A 20,595-nucleotide genomic window follows, 5' to 3' on the forward strand; every position below is an offset into this window, starting at 1 on the left:
CCATTAGCACATTTTCTCTGTTTCTGCATTACTGTATAGTGTGTGGGTTGGCTTTTTGTTCCATAATTCTAAGTTTCTTTTATGATCCACTGTGGGATAGACCTGTTTGCCTTTTTTGAGCATTTTGGAGAAAGGATAATGAAACTGTTGGAGGCAATTTATTTTCCAAAATTCAATATTTATTTCTAGATAATGTTCTGAGTAATAATGTAGTCATCTATCTTTGTAAGAGAAAGCTCGTGATTTTTAACAACAAAATTTACTAGTCAAGACAGTCATATCTCTACGTATATTATCTTGTATTCTTATGTGCTTAGAATTTCTTAGGTTTTTCTCTCATTCTGTAAAGTGTTCTGAGTAGAAGCTTCACACAGCTGAGACCAGGGGCAGGATAGTGGGTTCAGGGCTTCACCTTACATTTCTTGGAATACAATACAGGCTCATTCTACGTATCATCTGCTCCACTGATGTCAAGAGAGATGTACTGTTGAAAAGCTTGTGGGATAAGATTTTACAACCTCTTAACTTCACCATTTTATCTGTTAATGCCTACAAATGCTCAAGTTGGAACATGATCATGCCAGCTTTTTACATCAACACATCCGAAGGAAAGTGTTAGACCTCTCCAGAATTGTTTGTCATCAACTTGCATATCTGCAAAACATGTCATGATTCCAGAACATGCGCACTGGCATGTGACAAAGAGGAACTTGCAGATAAATAAATCTTTATTCCTTTGCAAAATCTGTGCCAATAAAAGGCTGTGAAGTGCCAACCTTTTTTACTGTCAACCTGCATAATACCAGATTTCAGTGCAATGATGAAGGGATTAGCTTGAATTTAGGATGAGCTTTCTCACATCAATTTATAAATTAAATTTGCGTACGAGTCAACAAGCCCATTCTAAAGTACGTATTATATATATTAGAAGAGAAATCCTGTCTGGGTTATATTGCTAGAGCTAAACAATTCTACTTTTCTTTTGTGTTTTAGGACAAGTTGTTTATGCTAACCATTTCATTAATCTAACTGGAGAGAATCTAACCAGTACCAGTTTATTTGAAAAACACTGTGGAAATCTCTTATCTGATTTAATAAGCTTGGCCATCAACAAGTATGCAAAGGTAACTCATTTTTTTAATGCAGGCTATGGGCAGTTAGATGCTTGTACTGGGAACCATATGAATTGGGAATTGCACCAGTGCGTGGATGTCTTCTTAGTGCTTAGTTTTAAATGTTATGTATGGCTTTGTATTTCCATGTTTTAAAGAGCGTTATTTGTTAGGAGCTCAAATTGTGTTATATTTATTCATGACCATCTGGCAGTTGTATGAGAGAGTAATATTGAAATGCACTGTGTACAGAGCAGAAGTGAGTGCCACATTTTCGAAGTTCAGTGTTCCAGGTTTAATGCCAAACGTGGCACAGTCTGAAAGGTTTAGATAAATGCAAAAAAAAGTCTTTTCAAACTCTCTCAACAGGAAAAGAAGAGGGTAGCACTAATCCTGGCAGTAAGCTAACTGGACATTATTACAGATCATTGTTGCAGTGTGCTTATTTCCACCACCTCATCTTTCTGTTACAGCACTTCTGCATTTGCCATGTGAAAACTTTTCCATGTCTTCTCTTTTCCTTTTTCTTTCCTTCTATAGCTGCAGCATTTTTCTCACTTGTTTTGAGCACTCCAAAGTTAGAAAGTCATAATAGCTCCATATAGCAGCCCGTAAAACTGTATAATCTTTGTGTCATTGTGAAATCTGCTTTAGATGGACATGTGAGATCCATGAATGCAGGACTGAACTCTTGAGAATAAGTAGCAGTGACCACTGTATTATTTATGCTTTCCTAGTACAAAAACATAAAATATAGAGTCACTCTTCTTCACATTACTTTTGAGGATGGGGGAAATGGCTGTACTAGCCTTTGATAGCTGTTCTTTTAAAATACCTTCCTGTAGAAAACCGTTACCTTTTAAAATCTGTTTTGATCTATTGCATTATCAGATAGTACTGCAACCTTCTTCCCTGACAAAAGGCAAATAGATGAGAATAATGTTTTATAAAAGAAAATTCAAATAGTATCTATCTGTTGAGCATAGTGCTTGATGGTAGGCTTGGAAATGTCAGATGATAGAACAACAGATTTGACGTACTTTCACAGAGCCGCATTACAAAGAGAGAAGATTGTTTTGCCACTGCTTTTTCTTAAGCTTTCTCTGGGCTTGGGCCACATTGCTTTAATTACATCTATTTGAGATTAATTTCTGAAGTGAAGCTTGCACTTGAGCTGGTGACTCCTATAGTATGCAATCATTGCTGTCATCCTGTAAAGGAAATAGCATCCCTCAAAATTGTTGAAAATGCAGCTAATACCCCTAGTAGGTGACACCATCAGTTCATCACTAAAACATGTCTTTGGGCTTTTGGCTGGGAACATTCATGAGTGCAGCTCTTGATATTTGTGGATATCCTTGGAAAGAGGGACATAAACTCTAGTGTTCCAGACTCATATTTTCAGATTGGTTTCTTGGGCAGCTCTGATATCAAGATGCTTGACTTGGATCATGTACTGAGTCCAGTGTGCTCTGAGACACATTTGGCAAAAAAATATTTATCTATAGATATCTTTGTTCTGTCTTCAGCAGCCATACCTCTGGCGCCAGAGCTGTATAGTCCCAATAGCACCATCATTTGGGGTTTTAAACATTCTTTCCAAGATACTGAACTGAGGAGGTTGTGAGAGGAAATCTAGAGTATCTCTGAAAAAAGCGTTATCTTGGCTATCCTTTGTCTAAGCAACATCTATATGGTGTCTTGCTTTAATACTATTACCCAGACTCTAGTCTGAATGGATATGCACATTTCCTGCAGAAGAGATTCTGCAATCTTGCAGAATTGTACGGTAACAGATGTTAACAGTAGGTGAAGAAGCAGTGTTGAAGAAACCTTGCTGCAACAACTGGTAGTCCACATAGAAAGCATGAAACTAATTTCTAAGATAGTTTCTATGCCTAATAGTTCTACAAAAACCTCCACTGTTAGAGTGCATCTGTAATAAGTAGACTGCTTATTTCCAATGGATCTGTTTTGCTCTTTGCTGGTGAATTATAACCAGAGTTATTTTTGAGGCACTTCAATTTTGGAAAGTTAGTAGTTAAAAAACAAATTTTTTCAGGAGGCTTTAGTGGTCATACTGTTTATTCTCAAGATAATATTTACATCAAATTAGTTCAGGTTGTTGAGAAATTCCTGTAACAGATCTTTAACTAAAACTGTGAGGAGACAGAGAGAGAGGCATGTGAAATACTGTGAGTATATGCAGAAAGTGAGTAAAGCATTATTCAAGATAGATCAGGTCTACCATGACAATTTCATAGGATCAACAGGATTCTTGAGAGAGAGAGAAAAGGCAAGTTGCCGTGTGTGTGTGTATGTATATATGTGTAAGTTATATTTATATGTAAAATTATTTAAACCTGATTTGGCGCTATATGAAACTAGTTGCCAACATATTATTCTAAAGGTGGATGATACATAAGTTTGGATCCTAATAGAATATTATACAAATTTGAAATATACTTGTTCTAATTGTGAAAGTGTGGGTTTTAGTAATTCATTCCTGCTTTTGTAATGTTTCATACAGCCACTGCTGTCACTGGCATTGTGTATTTTGATTTAATTTTTAATTTACGCTGTTAGGTTTCCAAGTTCAGAAATTATTTTAAGTGCCAGTGTGATTTGAGAATAGATGTGCATGAATGGATCATAAAAACATGAGGATATAAAAATTCAGGCTTCACCTCATCAGATGTAGATGGCTAGTAGTTAGTTGGCTAAACTAGTCACCCAAGGTACTTTTTATTGTCATGGAAGGATAACAACAGTTCTGCAGTGAAATTCATGAATCTCTCTAGGTACCTATTCTCCTCTGTTTGCTTTAGAGAGGTGTAGCTTGATTATTCAAGCTTGGACTACTCACTGTTAAGGGATAAAATGAGTATAAACTGCTTTGTCTTCGTTCTTTCTGCATTTCTGCCATCGTGTCCTTACTGAAGGTAAAAGGTGTTGAATTGAGCTATTTAAGCAAAGCTTTTCTCAGTTTTTTCCACCTCTGAATACAGTTCAGTGGATTAATGTGTCTAAGGGTAGAGTAAGTAAAGTTTTGCTTAGAGTATGATTATTTCAAGTACAGGTCTGGTAGATCCTAAACACATTAAAGCATGCAGAGTTTTTCAATGTATTTAGCACTTCCTTTTGCTGTTTTGTTTTGTTTCACAATTCAGAGAATGTAACATTGAAAGATGAATCGCAAGAAGACTATTTGGCATTTGAAATGTATCAGTCTGAGTGAATTTCATTAAATATGGAATGGTAATCAAATAACGTACATGACTTGAAATATGCTGTTTTCTGCATATTAAAAGAATGCCTTGCAGTAAATTTATCGAAAACCAGATTTTGTGAAATGTTGTGGGAACATTAACATCCTCATGCCAACAACAACATATTCTACTAACATTATGCCTAGTCATTAAGGATTTTTCAGTTAAAAATAATAGCTGGTAAATAATTTGAAGTCTTTCTTCTCAAGAACATCCAGAAAATGTAATCAATCATTTTCTTTTCCATACTATCAGACAATGAATTAGTATTTATAGTAACTTTTTGTTTAGAACATAGAACGTCATTTTTATGTGATTAAATAATGTCCGAGAATGGATCAGAAGACACTAGGAGAGATAATTTGGATGTTAGTGAAATAATACACTTTTGAATGTGTAATTATAACTATATTATTTACCTGAAAAAAACCCCTCAACCAAACAACCAAGACAAGAGGAAATATTGACATATAAAACACCATTTCAAAAATTAACACTTCTGTGAATAATTTTGTTCTATGTTGTCTTTCAGGTGCGACCTTCTGAGGCTCTTACCAGTAGCCATTATCCCTGTACTTGCATTAAAGAGCTATGGATTCTACTTATTCAGTTGCTGGACCATAGAAATAAAGGGTCTAGTACAGAGGTAAAGGAAGAGTACTTTTACATATGCAGTAGAGTCACCAAATGTTCCCATATAGTTGTGAATGCACAGATCTGAAGGTAGAACTGAACCTCATATTTGCTCCAGGTGAATTGCATACTAACTGTGATGCCTGGGTCTGCGATCTTAAATGCGCATGAAGTCCTGACTCTAGGTTTGCAGTGTACTGTTGGGTTATCACCTGGGGCATTGATGAAGAGTGCTCCTAGTGCTAAAGAAAGCCAGGGGAATACATTGTGTAAATTCTATTCTTTTATGGAAGAGCAAAACACAAAAAGCCATGTTTACTTACTTTTTTAAAGAATTGTTTTCAGTTTCTGTGATGTCATGCAATGAGTCATCTTCAGGCATTAGAAACACGGGTACAGTCAGAGCAGTGATCCAGCTGGCTCATTTTTCTGTCTTTGTTACCCATCTATACAAGAACAACCTGTGCATAGTTTGGAATCTTGTAATTGCTGACTTCTCTAGAAGTCAGCCCCCTTATACTTCTATTGGAAATCAGCAAATCGCTACCTGTGATCCTTTATACCAGTACAACCTAACATGCTTCTTCAGTTTTTTGGTTTTTTTTCTGATATATCCTACCTTCTGCCTTTTCTAGGCTGAAGAGTCTTACTTCTTACGGTAATTTTTTTTTTTGGGTGCCGCTCTTCTGGTCATCCTTACCACCCTCCTCTGAACTTTTTTCCATGTTACCACATCCTATCTGGAATAACACTTTGAGTGTTAACACTTTGCCATTTTGAGTAAGAGTGCCAGGATTACATTCAATATTCCAAGTATGGGTTAGAAGGCCACATGACTTTATACTTTGCATACTGATGTCTTCTCTTTTGTTCTTTTCATTTACTGATACTTTATAGTTTTTTAATTTTTCTTTCTTTGACTGATGGTTAGAATTAAACTCATGTTTCCCTGAATGAATACTAAGTGACAAAACCCTTTGAAAGTTTTCTGAAATAATCTTTGAGGCCCAAAGTGGCCATCTTTGCCATGAGTACAGTTCACATAGTACAGAATGAAGTACTTCAGAGTAGAGGGTTTGCACTGATGGCTGTTTACGTGTTAATGGCAACAGATGTAAAGATGGGCAGCACAAGTGACACTGTGATACTGTTAAGCATTTGCACTGGCACTTTGGAGTTACAGTAGTTTCACGAATACAAGCCGCACGGAGTATAAGCCGCACTTCCAGTGCGTCGACAATGTTGCTGTCTTTGTCAATAGATAAGCCGCACCCTGAATATTAGCCGCACTTTCGTTCGTAGCGAGAATCCGTGCGCAGCTTTCACAAATTGGCCAATTAGTAACAGGATCGCGGCATAGCGGGCTTTACTGGCTCGGGGCGGGGCCAGGAAGGCTCGGCCCGCTCATGGTTGCCGACGGGGCCGGGTGGCCCAGCTCGGTGCTACGGCTCGGCGGGGCTGGCCGGGTGGTACTGCCGCCGCCACCGGGCTCGCTGTCCCCCCTCTCCCGTCAGCACTGCCCCGCTGCCGCGTTTGCTTGCCAGGCCGGCAGGGCTGCCGCCGCTGCCAGGCTCACCGGCCGCCCCGCGTCACGTTTGCTCTCCCTGCCGGCGGGGCGGCCGCCGCCAGGCTCGCCAGCCGCCCCCTCCCGTCTGCACCGCCGCCGCGTTTGCTCGCCCGGCCGGCACTGCAGGCCCCCGCACTGCCGGGCTCCCCCACGCTGCTGGCCCCGATTCTGCTGGGCTTGCCCCGCTGCCAGGCAGCCCCACCCGCCGGCCTTCCTGCTTCTGCCATGCTTTCCTGCACTGCTAGCCCCAGTTCTCCCAGGCTCCCCCGTCCTGCTGGCCCGGGCTCTGCCGCCCCCCCTGCCCCGCCCTGCTGGCCCGGGCTCAGCCGCCCGCCCCCACACTGCAGGCCCCGCCTCTGCCAGGCTTTCCCACCTCAACCGGGCCGGCCAGGCTCCAGCTTGGCTTGGGGCTGCTGCGGGCTCTCACTTCCGGGTTGGCAGCTTTTAGAATATTGTTCATATATTAGCCGCCCTGGAATATTGGCCGCACTTCTGTGTTTCCACCAAAATTTTGGTCAAATTGGTGCGGCTTGTATTCGTGAAATTACTGTAAGTTAGGATCAGGACCCAGCTAAGGTGGGTGAAATACACATGCAAAGAGGTCCCAGAGAGCTTCTTTAAAACTAGGAAAGATTGGCACAGGCTGTAAAAAGTATAGTAATATGATATAGGCAAGGGTCTGAGTCAATGAGAATTAATCAGTTTGTCAGTGCTGGAACAGGCTGTGACAAAACTGGGAATTGGAAATTGTCTGTTGTCTTTCAGATTGATTCTCTACCATCTGATGTATTCCTCCTGGTTAGGATAGTCTGGTACTAGAAGTTTTTCAAAAATATAAGAATTCTTCATTAAAGAACTTTAACCTTTCTCTTGTGCGTGTTGGGGCACCATCCTGTCTGCATGTCATCAGTCCATCAACTTGTAATTTTGCCTGTGAAGTATTGCACTTCAGCTGCATTGAAGGATTCTTCCCAGTGACCTAAGCTTGTCTTTTCACATTGCTTTCTACTGACATTTGAGACAGGACTTTCTAAGTAGCCTTGAGTTTTCTGTGGTAATACTGACCACTGCTTTTTGTTATTTTCTTTAAATCACTGTCATCTTACTTGTTCTCTGTAAAAGCAAATTAATCAATACAAGTGTTGTAGAGAAAATTGTTAATACAAGTTTTGTTACTGAAGACAGTTCAAATTACCATTTTCATTTTCTACAGTGTTTCTGGAGCTTGGTGAACACAACTCTAAAGAATATTTTTGAACGACCAAGTACTTCTGAAAATGTGTCTGGGTTTGAAATAATTCAATGTAAAGACCCATTGAGTTTTAGCTGGTGGATTGTGAGTCATCTGGCACCACTCTACCAGTTTGACCGTAATGGAAATATAGATGAAAAGGTGAGTATGCTTTTTTTTCTAAATATCTAAGAGTTATAGTTGATTTTGATCTCTTTGGTTATTTTTCTTGGCAGAAAACAATTAGTTTTGTAATGCAGGAATTTTCATATTCCTTCAGTTGTTTTTAGGTCGGAGGTGTTAAGATGTGCTTTGTACAAACAGGTAAATGATCTTGGAGCCCCAGAATTGATGCTACAAACCAGATATTCAGTAGAGTACTGTGGGAAGGAAACTTGAAATATCCCAACTAGTTAGTAACACATATACTTAATGATGTAGCATATGTATTAAGATTGTCTGCCTGCAGCATAAATGCTTCTCTGGGTTTGTTGTTTTAGGAATTGAGCTCATGAGTTTGTGCTTTAAGAAGTATAAACTTCAAACACTGACTGTGTAATTTTTAATGCCACTTATTTTTCTGAAGTGATAGTTCTGCTTTGGATAGATTTCAATCTAATTGCATTTGCATCATAGCCATAACATCATAAAGTGCATATATATTTGTATATGCAGCTTAATCTTTATGTTGGTGTGCTACCAATAGACACTGCCTGATAACTTGAATTCAAGTTTCAGTTTAGAAAACTTGCACTTGCTGAAGCAATTCATCCATTTTGAGATGTATAAAAACTGACAATTTTTCTTAATTGTCTATAGAGGGAAGCTTTTTAGAAGCCAGTGAGATGGATGAAAACCCAGAAATTGAAGGGTTTTGCGTGATTTTGGTGTAGTGTGTTTCCTTGGGATTTTCTCCCAACAGTGTTTTTTGTACTAGGGAGAATCTGGTCATGCCATCTTCTATCATTTGTCCTTCTGTTCTTTTATCATCTTATTCTTTTTTTCTGTTTGGTTTTTTTGCTTGAGGACTCAGTGTTGGGGTCCCTTCTTTTTTGGGTTTTTTTTTAGTGTGGTGACTTTTTAAACTTTTTTCAGCTGCATGGCCTATATTCCCTAATTTTCTAAGCATAAATTCTGTATAGCATCTTCCACAAACTGGCCTCAATTGCCCTTTATTGTCAATTGTCTTTTATTATTTGTAATTCAGATATGTGTATTAAAACTGGAGAGCCCATGCCCTTTCTGTTAAAATGGTTACTGTGCTTTCCATTCCTGATTTAGGATGAAAGGTTAGAACCTGGAAATGTGTTTGTGAACTGCAAATCTGTAAAAAGGGAAGAATGATCATGTAGGTTGAGCAATTTTCATTACTTAAAATGCCTATCTTTAGATCTTTGAAAGCATGAGGTCTATAAATAGAGAATTAAATAAAAACGTTGAAATTCTGGGAAAGTCTACGTAAAATTAGACTTTCCAAAAAATTAAGAATAACTTGGATTTTTCTAATCTGCATATTCGTAAAAAAAATTTTAATGCAACAAAGGTGTGGTAATTCAGTGCTTGAATACTTAGTTTTAAAACTCATGACTGTTCACCAGAGGACTTGGCCCATGTGGGATGCTTATGCTTCTTCTGTTTGCTGGTTGACAAATCCTTTAGGAGGCCATGACAGGCTACTTGTTATTGTGTGGCAAAATGAAAAAACTTCTTGGACACTTACACTGTGTAAAGTTGCAGACCAGGTCTGAATGTTACAATGAACATTGTCTCAATCTTCCCTTGGTTTTGCCCCATTATTACTTGGTGGGGGTGAGGGATGCAGTCCAGAGTGTATTATAGAGGGACCTTGGAAGATAGAATTACTGCACTTCCTGCTTCTTAGAGGAATTTAGAAAGTGAGAAAAGGTTATTTCCAGGTTAAATATAGAAATCGGTATGAAGCACACATTTATACTGGGTTTGTTATATTTAATGCCCTAATCCAAATACAGTGGTACTGATTACTTTTATCACTGGGGCTTTTTTCCTGTATCTCACTCTGATAGATACTATGTATTTAGCATCATGGGCGATTATTTTTTTTTTGCCCCAGGCACTATATTATTTACATAAGCCAAAAAAGGATGTAGAATGGTAAAAAGGTTCCTGTTGTTCTTATTTTAAAATAGGAATCTGAGACACAGTGGCAGGAAGTGACTTGCCCAAGATTAAATAATACTTTTTCCTTAGACCTCACCTAGGAGAAGAGAATTTCCAAGTCTTCATTTGTAAATCATGAGACCATCCTGTGCATGCTTCTCTTGATGTTTCCAGTAGTGTTTGTGTTCAAACTGTTAGCTCTACTTTGCATTTCTGAGTTACTGTGAGTTTGTCCAGGGATCCCTGTTGTTATACAAAAAAGTCTTATCAGTAACGTCAGGGCCTTTTCACCCACCACAGTTATATAAACTGTCATAGACAGTTCATGGTAACCATCCCTTTAGGTCCTGTTCCCCTCCCTGAATTGCTACCTCAAAGTTGTTTTTGAACATTATAAGGTAAAACAGTCTGTGCTGTGAATTGGTGAAGCCAGTAGAATTACATGAGGACTCTGTAGTCCTGTTTTGTTGATTAAACACATGATGCAATGGCTTTGTGACACATGCTTTCTTTTAATTAACTGTGATCAGAGGTGGGAGGGTGATGTGTCATAATGATGACTATTCGTGTCCTCTGTAGCAGAAATTACCTCTAAGCCTATGTCATCTGTAGAAGATTTTCAATTTTTTAATGTGGTCTGCATGGCTGTAAGGTTGTTATGAAAGCTTTTAAAATTCTAAATAGGTTTCAGACTTGCTTCTTCGTATTTCTTCCCCCTTAGCTCATAAAACGCAATTTCAAATATGCAGTGATTCATATATATTGAATATATATTTCACATACATGAAACCACATTTTTAAGCTAGAAAATTTTGGACAAGTTTCTTAGAGAATGTTCTGAGGGATGTACAGTACGTTTCTCTTTCCATATTCCCCTGTTCAGGTCTCACTTCACTCTTAAACAGGATTTGTATATTTAAAACTCAGATGGGACCTGATGAGAAAATTTGCTACTTCTGAACATTGCAGGGGTCAATTTTAATATCCTCTGGGCTAAGGTAATATAGGCAGAGTTACTTGGGGCTAAGAATTCTTGCCTTTGAATAGAATAATCTGAAATGACTATGTGGCAAGATATGCAAACGTGGACTTCCAGCTAAGAAGCCTAATACGGCTTTTCCAGGTACTCGACTGTTAGTCCTTGCAAAAGTTTCTTCCTGCAAACTCAGCTCAAGTTTTTGGTTTTAGCAGCACTTCTGTGCACCGTGAGGTCTCTGGGTTGATTTTTAGGACTCTGGGGGTTGATGGAGGATGTTTTAAGACACATGGTTTGGAGTCAAAGATGTAGGTTCTACATATGCTTTGACAAGGGCAGATTGTAAACAATGGTAAACAGGTGCTGTGCCATATTGCCAGTGCGGTAGGGAATACTGTTTGGATATATATCTATTGGGATTTGAATCAAGCAAGTCTGTTAAAATATAGATACAATTGTAACTAAAAAGAGCACAGCAGGTGGCTAGTGTCCTTTCCTGAGTTTGGGCTAAACTTGGGTGCACTCTTGTAATCAATCCCAGTTGGTGTCAGGAGTTTGCCCTAGATTATTCCAAGATCTTGTAAGGTGATCTGCATACTGCAGACGAGCTGGAACTTTGACAATAAACACCTATTGTATAAAACATGTGTCCTTGGTCTATGGTACTGCTAAAAACATGTTCTAAGCAGGCTGATCCAAACAGTCAGTGCTCTAATAGACATTTAGCATAACTAATATCTGATATCTACTTATTGCTGCCAAAACTGGCAGCAGTTCCTTAGCTTTACTTGAAATCTGCAGTAGGATGTTGCCAGTGTGTAGTTATCCACATAACATCAGGCTCTAAAATAGTCAAAAACTGGATGCAAGTACTGACCAGATGTGTTTGGAAGTGCTGGTTGCTCACTTCCTGAGTTTATCTGTTACTGAAGTGCTGCTTTTACTCCTTGGCTATCTGTTGATGCAATGTCCTCTCCTGACCTGATGCTAGCTCTGGTTTCTGAGCCTTTGGCCTCAGTAACAGCTTAAATGCTGTACACCACCCTAGACGTTATATGCCCTCTGCTGTTCTGGCAGTGTCCTTCTCCTGTGACCTAAGTCAGGCCTTATTCCTTTTTTCATTCTTTCTTCCTCTCCTAAAGCTCTGTGTTGATTCACTGTTCTGGCTCTGAGTTTCACAGACAGAAGTACCAGAACAACTGTGCAGGTCGTGCTATATCTGTGAGGGCAGGAAAAGGAGCTGTTAGGATAAGGAAGAAGCAGTGGGATATGGGTCAAGTTCCTAAATCATGAAATCACAACTTTAATGTACATAACCTTCTTTATATCTGTCCTTTCGTTTATATTTGTTTCATAAACAGTCTATGGACTATGACTTGCTACCACTGTCTGTCTTTCAGTATTCTCTTTTTCTTGTGATGCAAAAATGTAGTCACCAAGTAGGCAAATATTAGTGCATCCTTTAAAAAAATTGGTCCTTTCTGGAGTTCTGTGTGAAACTGTTACCAAACTACACCATTAACCAGTTTTATCACTAGCAGAGGAGGATGGAGCACAATGCTGGAAAGTAGTTATATTTCAATTACCAAAGTATACAGTGCTCTTTATTGTAAGTTGTAAACTGATATTTAAAGGACAGGTATCTGCAGAATAATGTACAGGGCTTAACAGCTGTGGTAGTGGAGCGAACAATTAAGGCAGGACAATGGTGCAAGTAGTACTATGTTCACACATCTACTTATCTGCAGAGGCTATATATGTAGCTATATGTAAGAGATGATTGTTGGATCTCCCAGAAATGTAAGTATTGCTGGCCTTGTTGCCTTTTTTCCCCCCCTGAGAAAATGACCTTAGTTGCAAAACCTTTCTACCCTTTTCTTTCACATTTTTGCATAAATAGATGGAAAACAAAAAAGCAAGAAAATATAAGATTATACTTTTTCTTCCTTCTTACCCCTTATAGCTCTGTTTTTACAGTACACTAAAGTAAGAAACTGTAAGGCATACTGCTTAGACTAATAAAAAAATGCCTGAATGTTTTGCATCTCCATTAAAAGTGAATGTTGGGATTGCAAATGAGTCATTTAAAGTGGTTCAAGTTGCATACTTTTTATTTGTGGCTTTTTATTAACTTTCTGAGGTCTATTTTTTAGGACAGATATCAACTACATTCATAACAAAAAAACTGTTTTTGGTGATGACTGTGGTATTCTGTCATGAAATTAAATATTTCTGGAAATATTTTGCTTGCTTACTTTCATGTTATTACATAGTGCTTCCTGTAAGGAGTGCAAATGCTTTATCATGTTGATAATTATTTTTCAGAAACAGAAGGAACCCAATTGGAAATTTGTGGAGGAACTCCTTAAAAAATCTACTGATACTCAGGTAAGTATATAAAGAAAAGAATAATGAGCAAGGAAAGTGTCAGGGATGCTTTCAGGAAAAGACAGTGCATGAAACAAAGTCCAACTAACAAGTGTATTTTTGGAGTTGTAGTGTTTTTATCACTGGTAAATGAACAACCTTGACATAGCTAAACTATGACAGTGTACAGTTCCCTCCTTGTTAGCAGTTCCACTTGCTTTAAAGTGCTTGTGCTTGATGCTAAATTGTCAGATAAAGAAAAAAGATAATTATCCTGGATGGGTAGTATATGGCTTCTCAGACAAGATGTATTCAGAATAAGAACTGGATGCTTAGAAAATGTAAATCAGATACTGAATGTAAGGATATCAAGTTGAGGAGACATGATGAAGGAGATAGTCAGTTGCATTGAAAATTCAGCTATATCCTCATCACAGCGGGAAGGTGACTTGCCTTGCTGAGCAATTTGTCTTACAGGCTTGAATCAAACTCTTACTGATAAGGTTCTAGTTTCTGAGCACTCATTTCATACCTTATCATTTTTCTTTCTGCAGAACTGTTAATGCAATGCTTCATGGCCCAGAGGTCAGAATTGACCTTCTTTTAATATGCTTTTAAATATGCTGTTCATCAAGTTTTTTAAATAAGTTATGTTATAGCTCTGTAAATTTGTTCTGAAGTTGCATAGTACAAATTACCAATGTATTGGTAATGCCTGTAAAAGTAATTATTTATTTATGTTTAAGACAAGAATAAACATGTTTAATTTTCCATTTGGTATATGAAAGTAAGAAGAATCCTGCAAAGTTCTGTTGCTGAAAGCAGAAGGGGAGTCATTATATTAACTGTCTTGCTCATGGAATAGCAACAACCGAGTTAAAGCTGGAATACAGAACGATATTTGTTACAACTTTTTGACAAGAAAATATTTGTGGCTGTTAGATTTGAAATGATAGCATGATTTTTCAGGTTTTTAATACTCTAAACATGAACTCTAATGCTTGGCTATGTAGTCTTTCAGCTTAAAAGATTAAGCATTTTGAGTGATTTTACAGTATATGACTTAAAATACAAACTGTGCATATACATTGAAACCACAAGTGATGACATTTCTTGTTGGATGCTTACCATTCTGAAAGAGAAATTGGGGAGATTTAGACAAGATGCATAAAAACTGAGCAGCTTATTAGGCACCTTCCTGTTTGCATCTTCTCTATGGCAACCACCTGACACACACTTGTAGTTGATACTCTTTTCTTCAAAATAATCCCCTTTTCTTGTGTTTATTATTTTGAGTAAAGATTACTTTGAAGCAGAACATATATAAAATGGAGTTTTTGATGCTTCTGTTAAAAAAAGTATTGAGCTGTAGGTAATTTAGAAAGGCAACTAAGTAGCCAAGTTCAGAAGACTTGCATATTGAGTCAATCATAACACAGTAATATGAAGCAAATATGTGTTTTGATTTCCAAAGGCAACCACTATTGGAATTAAAACAAACCCTCATTTGCCAAAGATGTGGTTGTAACTATTACCAACCATCTAAGGAGCCATCTAGTTTATTTCCTTTTTTTATTTGTTCATTATTTTTTCTTGCGTTATGGAGTTAGCTGCCCAAGGGAAGTGCTCCTTGGGGAACGTTAATTTCTATATGTGCATGCACAAGTGAATGTAGTGCTTTATTAAAACATGATCCTGCTCCCTATCCCTGCACAGCAGCCTTCCTGGCAGTGTCTAGGAAGGAGAATTCTTTTGCTAGTAGACATGTCTGTTTCCTCTGTTTATATGTCAACTTCAAGTGGTCGCTCCTACCTTTTATCTTATCCTTTTGCATCTCTTAAGTATTTTTGAGTCCAGAAAATGTAGTAACGAGAAGCACAATGAAATATCAAGAAGTCAGTTATTAAATGAAACATGAAAAAGTGGGAAAAAACAGAAGTGATAATAGTACTCTTTGAATGGACAGCAGGACAGAATGGATGATACTGCCTATTAGCACTTGGCATGACTTTGTTAATTAATCCTATCTGAGCCATCCTTTTCAGCATACAACCTGTTTACTAAAGATGCACAGCAGTAACTGTGCAAAATAAATTAAAAGAAATAATAGTGCTGAATCACCCATTTGCTAGAGAGGGCAGGAGATGGTAGTTAAAAACTTCATTTTTAGGTGTATGGGAACTTAAAAACTAATTATATTTAGTACTATGTTCACCAACCTCATAATCTTGTGCTTCTTACTCCCTAATTTCCTATAGCTTGTAGACTGCCCTTGCTCAGAAGAATGGCAATTTACACTGAATGGGGGGAAATGAAGAAATCAAGTATGTGTAGTTTTGTGTGTTCAAAAGCATCTGAAAAAGGTGCAGAACACACATTTGTAAGGTAAATTGATAATCTCTCTCCTACTAATGACTGTTAATTTCTCTTCATGTGGACTTCAAATTCTATGCTGTGAAAAGATGATTCAATGGACTCTGTTGCAACCATTGATGGTAACAGCATCATGAAGCAGCAGAAGCTGGAATTAGCTTTAACATCCTTAGGACAGCTAAATATTGAGATGCAAAAATAGCCAGTGTTAAATCAGCAGCATTTTGGTAGTTCCAGTAGTACTGTTGTGTTTAGTGGTCCACATGCGTGCAGTACAGAACCTAAGGCATGTTAATCCAGACTATGATGGATTATGACGACCTCCAGAAGAAGGTGCTGCATGTCCAGGTAAAGGTGGTAGAGGGGTACTGTAGTGCCCTGTCCCAGATAGGAACTCCTTTAAAATTCAGTCAGCCTGCTGCTGAGCAAGGAAAAGATATGAAGGTGCTGCTTATTTCATGGGATCAATAGTGATGGGAAGTAAGAGTACCCTGTGAGAAGATATAGGCAGTCATGGATACCTGGGCAAGTATAGTGTGCCTCTTCCTTGGATATATCCTTTCAGCTTCTAACAGTTGAGCAACAACTGAGTTATTCAACCACAAATCACTCTTTTTAAATTCTAGTTTTTTCATGGGAAAAAACTCCCAAATTCTACCACATTAAAAGGGCATTTTTGGGGAAACTAGTTATATGAGATGTTTCTTACCTTTTTGTAATTTGGAATTCTCTTCCAAAAGAATACAAAAATCTGGTTTACAATTATTTTTGTACTACAAAATGAACATTGTTGTAGTAGTAATATTATCATACTGTATTTGTCTACTTGACAACATCAAACTGACTAAATTTATGGGTTGTCAGTCTAAGAGGAATTTGTGTATATCAAATTTTATTGTGAGAATCAAAAGCTTTTTAGTTTGCAAGAGCTAATAGCTTAGACTTCTCATTTTAGAAAAGAAATGCTTTATGCTGTTTCATTTCTGCCTCAATTTTGTTATACTTTCACTGTATTTTTTTGGTTTAATTCTACCTTGAGAGATAGAGAAGTATTTCTTGGGTTTCTAGGAAAACCAATTTTGTTACTACAGTAGGAGGTCATAAGAGAAAAATGTTATGTTTAGATAGTACTATCATTTTGATAGTATCAGGTGTTCCTCCCTTCTGTGATAAATTAAAAGCTGACTACCTCAAGAGTTCTGATAGTATTTCCAGCAGTGCAAGAGACCATTTTAAGCAAAAGAGCTATGAGAGAATCCATTAATCCCAGGGATATTTGACGTCTGGATAACTCGTTGATATTAAATTTGTGATAAAACCTTCAGTGCTATCTTGGTTTTGGAAACTGTTCTAAGACTATTGTTGGACAGATAAATAATGATTCAAATTGAAGCTACTCAACTGCCATGTTTATTGTTGAATTAATTTAACTGAAACAGTCATTGTTTGTTGAATTAGATCCTAAATGTAACCCTGGACTCAAAGACTTCAAGACTAAGCATTCCCTTTATGAATGGTGTGTGTTTGGGCGTTTTTAGGTTTTTTTTGGTTTCATTTTTTTAAATCTTTGTAGTTGGATAGATCCCCCTAGAGAATGTTCAGCTGCAGGTTTTTTGTTTTACATCAAGACTCCTGCTTTTATTTGTGAAGAAAGAACAGCAGCTGTTCTGTCCCTTGCTAGTGGATTTTAAGATTGCTATATTTTTGGGAAGTCTTTTGAATTATGTCATATATATATTATATATTTATATAAATACTCAAATATTACCTTTTATTTGTAGGCATTTTATTACATTTGAATTACTTTTGTGGGTATTTTTAATGAGTCTTTACTGGAAAGTTACTTCTCTTGTTTCATTGGGTTTTCTATCTTACACATCATGTCTTGAATAGATTAATTTTCTGTGAAGACTGAAAATGTATTTACAGTTTGAGTTGTTTTAGGAATGTACCACTTTAGAAGCCATATACCCTACATTAAATCTTCATGCAAAGAGAAGGCAGATGTGGTTAGAAGTTATGAAAGGTGATCATACAATTGTTTGCAGTATTGTGGTGAAGTGTAGCAAGTCAAGTTTTCCACATGAATGTATAGCCAGGTAGAGACAAGTTAGTGAGTGAGACTCATTTATGCGGCATTGAAAATAGGAAAAAAGCCCACTCTGAGACATAGTAAGTCATAAGAAGTAGCATTGTAAGTCATAGAATCATGGAATAGTTTGGTTTGGAAAGGACCTTAAAGACCATCAACTTCCCACACTGCTGCCGTGGGGTAGAGGTGTTAGACTCATACATGTAAAAGTCTACTCTTTAAACAACTGCACACAAGTTGGTCCATTAAACCACTTTTGCAGGCAGTGAAGACAAAGTCCTTACAGTAATTATCATCCTAAAGTAGATGCCTAAAATAGACTGGGCTAAACTCATGATTTTAGTCAGAGCTCTTAATATCCCACCTCAGTTCAGTTTTGTTGTCACCAAAAGCTGCATGAGAAGAATTCCACTCATTATCCCACAATTGCAACCTGAATGCTTCACTGTATTCAAATTGTTTGGTATTCCCTGTTTTCTTTCCTGGTAACCTTTTCAAAAGTCTTCCAACCTAAATGATTCTGTGATTCTGGCTATTTTGCAGGGTGCAATTGTCAGCTTTTATCTTCGAGTTCATTTCTTGTATTAGCAGATGAATTTACTCAACATTATATAATTAAAAATACTTTTTATATTAGGAAATTACTTTGAATAGTCTGGTAGTGCTAGTTTTATGTACAGCACATGTTAATTTCTTACTTCCTTTTCAAGACTCGTGTATTAGAGGAACACTTACGAATGCATCTTCAGTGCTGTTTGACTTTGTGTACTTTCTGGGATTTGAACCTATCTATTGTCACCATACTCTGGGATTATTACAGCAAGAATCTGGTAAGTAGATGAATATATAAAAAGGTAGAATTGCATGTAGACAGTCCTTGATTTTTGCTGATTATTTCTGATTTTCTTATGGCCAAACTTGATTGCTATACTTCTGTAAAACTACCTAGTCAATGGCAGTATTCTTAAATTTGCTGTGTTTGTTTAATGAAATCATGTTTAAATTTGTTACGGTCCATTACATTATGAAATTCTAGACTATGATAATGTATTTTAAGTCTTATTTTTCATCAGGACTACTCAGCTTAGGATCTTGTAAAAATACTTTGCCCACAGTTACAATACATTTTTATTGTTTTAGCTGTGGTAGGAACATATCCTTTTCTTCCTGTGAAAGAGTGCATCCTACTGCCTTTGTAATATTGGCATTTATTGTTATTTGTAATATTTTGTTTTAATCTGTTCTTTTAGAATAGCTGCTTTACTGTTCCTTGGCTTGGTCTGAAGGATCTGGCAAATGTTAGCAAGACTTCTTTGTCAATGCTTGAGTTGGTGAAACGCTGCTGCTGTGAACAGCAGATCCCTTCTCTGTTCAACTCCAGCAACAGTTACTTCATTTTCCTCAGCATTTTGGCACAGATTGTGAAAGAAGAAAACAATGGTGTGCATCCTTGGAAACAACTTAAAGGACGGTATGGATGCTATTTACTTTCTCATTTTGTAACTAGTGTAGTGGGTCAGGGGCCATTCCAGCCACATGTGAGGCGGAGGGCACTCTGCTCATGACAGAGTAAAGGGGGTGAGGGATTCAGAGTCACTCATAATTTGAAGACAGCAGTTGTTCCCTGAAGTTTCTGTTGCCAGCTGAAGCTGTAACTGGGTCCAAGAATCACCTTGGCATCCATAGCATGGGATGATGTACCTCGTCCCACTGGCCAGGAATTTGGTAGACTGGCAACCAGTGCGGTGGTACAACCCAGTTGCCAAACTGATAATGTAATTAAAGCACAGAAATTGTGTTTGAGCTGCATGTAAGCCATGTGTGTATGCGTGACTCTAACAGTAGACCTGTACTTTCATTTAAATATTTTATTTCTTTTCAGTGGTTTTCAAAATTTCTCATAATATTTTTGTGAGGATTTTAATTTTTCGCCTAAGTTTGAAGCATACTAATTAAGTACAATCAGTCAGGATATAATAAAACATAAAATATATATGCTCTAAATGAGACTTGGTGTTTTAGAGCTTACTGCATCCATGAGACTTTTCTTATAGTAATGAAATAGCACTTGTAATGATTAGTACAGTCTTGTTAATTTTTTTTCATTAGATAGAGAAAACAAATAGTTTTGGTTTAAGTTTGAGTTTTTTAAAAAGTATTAATAGAATTAATTAAAACTTTATTAAGCATTAGTAAGATTGTCATGTACTCAAGTAATAAACATTTAAAAATGCCCATGTGTATACACACCTTAAAAAGTTGTGTTTTTCTCCCAGGAAAGAAGGGTTAGCTTGGCTATCAGAAAAGAACAGCATGCCTAATGTCTATATACACTTCAGAAGTTTTTATAGTCGCTGAAGTTTGGGTGTATGAATGAGTGCAATTACATAGGAACAAATGTGTTGTTGGATTCTGTATCAGTGTCTTGCTTTTAAAAATTATTAACCTACTCTGTTCTTACTGAAATGAAATTATACTTACATTTTTGTGCTCTTATAGCTTGTTACTTTCCCTAATTTAAGAGGGGGAATAATAGCACACAACGCACAGTGCATCAGTCTGCTCAACCAGTTTTCTTCATTTCTACCTTGAAAAAATCAATTACACAAGTAGCAAAATTTAACAGCCTACAACTATGATTTTGGGATGAACTCAGTTTTCAGCAGCTAACCAAGCATTAATTGATGCATGAAAAACATAAATGCCTGTCAGTAGTAATTTACTACTAAACAACATTAATTGGATTTGCTGTAATTTTTGGTGGCTAGATTTGATAACCTCAACACCACTTCCAACTATTTTCCAGGTGACAGAATAGGAAAACAGCACTTATGGA

General features: G+C 37.3%; 1 protein-coding gene across 1 annotated transcript in view; it reads left to right on the forward strand.

The window, feature by feature from the left end:
• Positions 1-20,595, forward strand: part of MMS22L (MMS22 like, DNA repair protein) — an 87,423-nt gene that overhangs the window by 10,564 nt on the left and 56,264 nt on the right. The window contains 6 exon segments of the mRNA XM_033054450.1: positions 994-1,124; positions 4,914-5,027; positions 7,795-7,974; positions 13,253-13,315; positions 18,470-18,589; positions 19,010-19,230. Coding sequence (XP_032910341.1) covers positions 994-1,124; positions 4,914-5,027; positions 7,795-7,974; positions 13,253-13,315; positions 18,470-18,589; positions 19,010-19,230 — 829 coding nt within the window.

The sequence above is a fragment of the Catharus ustulatus genome, chromosome 3, assembly GCF_009819885.2.
Source record: "Catharus ustulatus isolate bCatUst1 chromosome 3, bCatUst1.pri.v2, whole genome shotgun sequence".
Classification (NCBI taxonomy): Eukaryota; Metazoa; Chordata; class Aves; order Passeriformes; family Turdidae; genus Catharus; species Catharus ustulatus.